Source organism: Austrofundulus limnaeus, unplaced genomic scaffold (assembly GCF_001266775.1).
Source record: "Austrofundulus limnaeus strain Quisiro unplaced genomic scaffold, Austrofundulus_limnaeus-1.0 Scaffold452, whole genome shotgun sequence".
Classification (NCBI taxonomy): domain Eukaryota; kingdom Metazoa; phylum Chordata; class Actinopteri; order Cyprinodontiformes; family Rivulidae; genus Austrofundulus; species Austrofundulus limnaeus.
In genome coordinates, this window is record NW_013952854.1 from 373,308 (window position 1) to 377,074 (window position 3,767).

The 3,767-nt window shown below is 38.3% G+C and overlaps 1 protein-coding gene across 1 annotated transcript in view; it reads right to left on the reverse strand.

Moving 5' to 3' along the window:
- The window catches only part of zdhhc7 (zDHHC palmitoyltransferase 7), an 18,640-nt gene that overhangs the window by 4,757 nt on the left and 10,116 nt on the right, over positions 1-3,767 (reverse strand). Inside the window, exons 3-5 of the mRNA XM_014025023.1 lie at positions 2,908-3,032; positions 2,652-2,748; positions 282-363 (exon numbers count right to left, since the gene is read on the reverse strand). Of these exons, the coding sequence (XP_013880477.1) occupies positions 282-363; positions 2,652-2,748; positions 2,908-3,032 (304 nt within the window). The remainder of the gene's footprint in view (positions 1-281; positions 364-2,651; positions 2,749-2,907; positions 3,033-3,767) is intronic.

The following is a 3,767-nucleotide window of genomic DNA, read 5'->3' on the forward strand; positions in this document are numbered from 1 at the left end:
TCTAGGTAAGAGGCTCATACTGTACATTGCAGCAGAAGGAGGGCTTCTATGAATAAAATATTATCTTCATTCTCTGGTTCATTTCCACAGAGAGGCCGACTGGGGAGCAGAAAGACAAATGAACGTTCTTTGTTGATTCGCCTGCACGGTGTCAATGATCTGTGCAGACCAGCTAATTTTCTTTGCATCTTTCTTCAGTTCTCTATAAAGAATGTCAACGATTTGTACGAACAGCTGGACTTTAAACATTTTTTTATACAGTAAAAGTATTAAGGTCTTACCGTTCCACTGGACTTTAATACAAGTGAAGAAATGCATACCGCTGAGGCCGAGGGCATGGGTAGAGATCAGTGCAATATACATCTACGGAGGAAAAGCAAAATTACAGCAAGTGATGTAGTGAGTTTCATGAAGGCAGTCAAAATCTACACCCCAGTGTACTGGTGTTTTTAGGGATAACATCTCCATATCAATGTGGGAACCAAGTTCAAAATACATCTTCCAGTAGCGGGTGACCTTGCACTGCTCAGACGTATATGACAGCTTTATCTTTCTGTCTTCAAAAAGTTCAAGTCAGCATTTTTTGAAGTCATAAAAGAGTGCTGGTGTTATCAAGAGAGCCACAGATGGGAGCATATTTGATGTAGGCCTGTTTCTGCTGTGCATTACAACACTACTCAGCTGCTCTACAAAACTCAACATGGGAGTCTGCAAATTGTGTTCTCCTGCAAAGCATCAAATTTCATGGATGAAAACAAAATGAGTTGGAAAAAAAAGTCACTGATTATTGTGCATATCTACATGCTACCTCTAACCCGGATTATAACAAGATAAGTGACCATAATTACACAGATGACACACAGCTCTACATTACATCAGTCACCAGGTGACTATGAACACATTCAAAAGCTGAGTAGGTGCATCGAACAAATCAATGCGTGGATGTGCCATCATTTTCTTCAGCTGAATACAAATAAAACTGAAATAATTACTTTGACAAAAAAGTCACAGCTTCAGTTATTACAGCTGAAAACTACCAATCAGGCCCAAAATCTGGGTGTGATGGACTCAAACATATCGTATTTATTCTTGTATAATCTGATCTCATGTATAATATGACCCCCTGTTTTTTGAGCTTAAAAAGTGTAAAAAATTTAATCCTCAAACTACTTCCAATTTCATACAGACTTCAAGATTTTTCAGCCTTTGCAGCCTTTATACATATCAGTAAAATGATCATTGGACTGTTCATTTTATTTTAACAACATATGTACTAAAAGGTATTTTGACAACAAGTATACAGTATATCAGCTGTAGCAGCATCATATGAATTCTGGCATTTTACACATAGTCCACCAGGAGGCGCCAACACAAAAGTCAGAGACTTCACATGAGATTTGGACCATCTTCAAGCAGATACAAGCAGATTACTTCCTGCTCGTGAGCGCCCCCTCTGGTGGGGAAACTTTTTTCAGGGAGACAAACTTTTTCAGAACACCGGTAGACAGCAGCCATTACAGACAAACATGTGTTTGTTGTTGTTAGAGCAGCGGCCCGGTCACACACTAATGTCATTAGTTCGTTATCATTACTGAGGTGCAGGACTACTTTCCCCCCTTTTTTTCCACATCATGTCGCCTGCTTGGATCTGTTATTATCTCGCTCTGAAGCACGCAGGAGTGTCACAGGTGAGCTCGTTTCAACTGCTTTTTATGACACGGGTCTCATTTCGGGACTCAGGCATTTTGTGAATGAAACCGATATTTCAGTTAAAATACATAAGTAAAAATATTTATCCAAGTATAGTACTACCCCCAGCTTAATGGATGATTTTATGGATTTTATTTCATTCTTGAATAAATACGATAACCTTTCAAAAACACAAAGACAATTACAAATGCGACCTATCACCTGAAGAACATTTCCAGGATTAAAGGACTAACATCCCAGCAGGATCTAGAAAAACTCATTCATGCGTTTATCTTTACTCGAATGAATTACTGTTAATGTCTTCACAGGTCTGCATAAAAAGTCCATCATACAGCTGCAGCTGATCCAGAGCTCTGCAGCCTGCGTCCTCACTAAAACTAAGAAAGAAGAACACATCAGCCCAGTTCTAAAGTCCTTATACTGGCTTCCTGTATCTCTGAGAATAGACTTTAAAATAATTCTGTTAGTTTATAAATCACTGAATGACTTGGCACCAAAATACATTAAAGATCTGTTGTTGTACCAACCTTCCAGACCACTCAGGTCTTCTGGTTCAGGTCTACTCTGAATCAAAACCAAACACGGAGAGGCAGCATTCAGTTTTTATGCTCCACTAATCTGGAATAAACTTCTAGAAAGCTGCATGAATGCAAAATCTCTGAGTTCTTTTAAATCAAGCTTAAACTCCCCCATTAGTTTAGGGTTGCCTTTCACGGTTTTATTTAAAATATTAACTGAAACGTCATTGTATGTCACTGTAACATACTTCTTTTTGTCGTATAAAACAGATTTTTCTTGTTACTTAAATGTGTTATATGAATAAACTTGGCTCATATTGCCTAACAATTAATAACACATAAAGTAGGTTTATATAGCTTCTAATTCAGTTTCCTGCTAGATCTACCAGCCACTTCCTTTCATGATGACTTGTGCGTACTTACAGTAAAAAGCACAAAGAATCTCTGATTCTTTTCGCCCACACAGTTGTTGACCCAGGGACAGTGGTGGTCCATCTTCCGGATGCATCGTTTACAAATACTGCAGGAACGAGACATTTATGAGACAAAGTGAACACTAGAACCCACGCGCACCTGTTTTTAACTAACTCAACACGTTTTAATGAATTAAGGTGGGGAGGTCAATGAGATTTTCAGATATAGTTTAATTAGACTTGAACTACAATGAGGCTCTGCAGACCTGCAGTGGTGCGCTCTCTCAGGTTTGATGCTGCAGCACTTTGGACACTTGTAGATGACTTCACCAGGCTTCAGCTGCAGGCTCTCCATATATTCCTTAGTTGCATTGCCCTTAGGAACCGCACCCTAAACAGAGGGGAAGGCAGGAAAACACAAAACAAACACAAAGAAAACAAACAACTGTTATCATTTGCAGTTGCCTCTAGAAATAAAACAAAAGCTGAAGTTGGAGGTGTGAACCATCAGCTTGTCTCTTTCTGTTTTCAGTTTAGCTGCAGGAAACAAACAAACAGAACAGGTTTGATCTTCTGTATCCTAAAACTTTGTGTACTGTTGACATTTCAGATGCAACATTTGTTCTGTTTAGGCCGCTGTTCAAAACATTAGTGTACATTTGTTCAAGCATTCAGTGTCTTAGAGTAAGTTGCTGATGCAGAAACTTAATGTTTGGTCCATAACCTGTTAAAGCTGGAGTGTTCAATCGTGGCCCCTCAAGGACCGGCTACCCTGCTCCAACACACCTGATTCAGTGATTGAACTACCTCTTCATCCTCCACAGGAACCTGTTAATCACCCATTCATTCAAATCAGCGGAGAGTCGAAACCTCTAAAACATGCAGAGTTGTAAAGTAACTAAGTACAAATACTTTGTTACTGCACTTAAGTAGAAATTTTGGTTATCTGTATTTTGAGTAATTATTTTTCAGCTTACATTTTACTTTTACTCAGTACATTTTTACACAATTATCTGTAATTTCTACTCACTACATTTTTTTTAAAAAGGTAAGAAGTAGAAAGTCGTTACTTTTATTTTATTCCAAGCTGTTATTACTTAAAAAAAATACTATCCTGATAAATTGT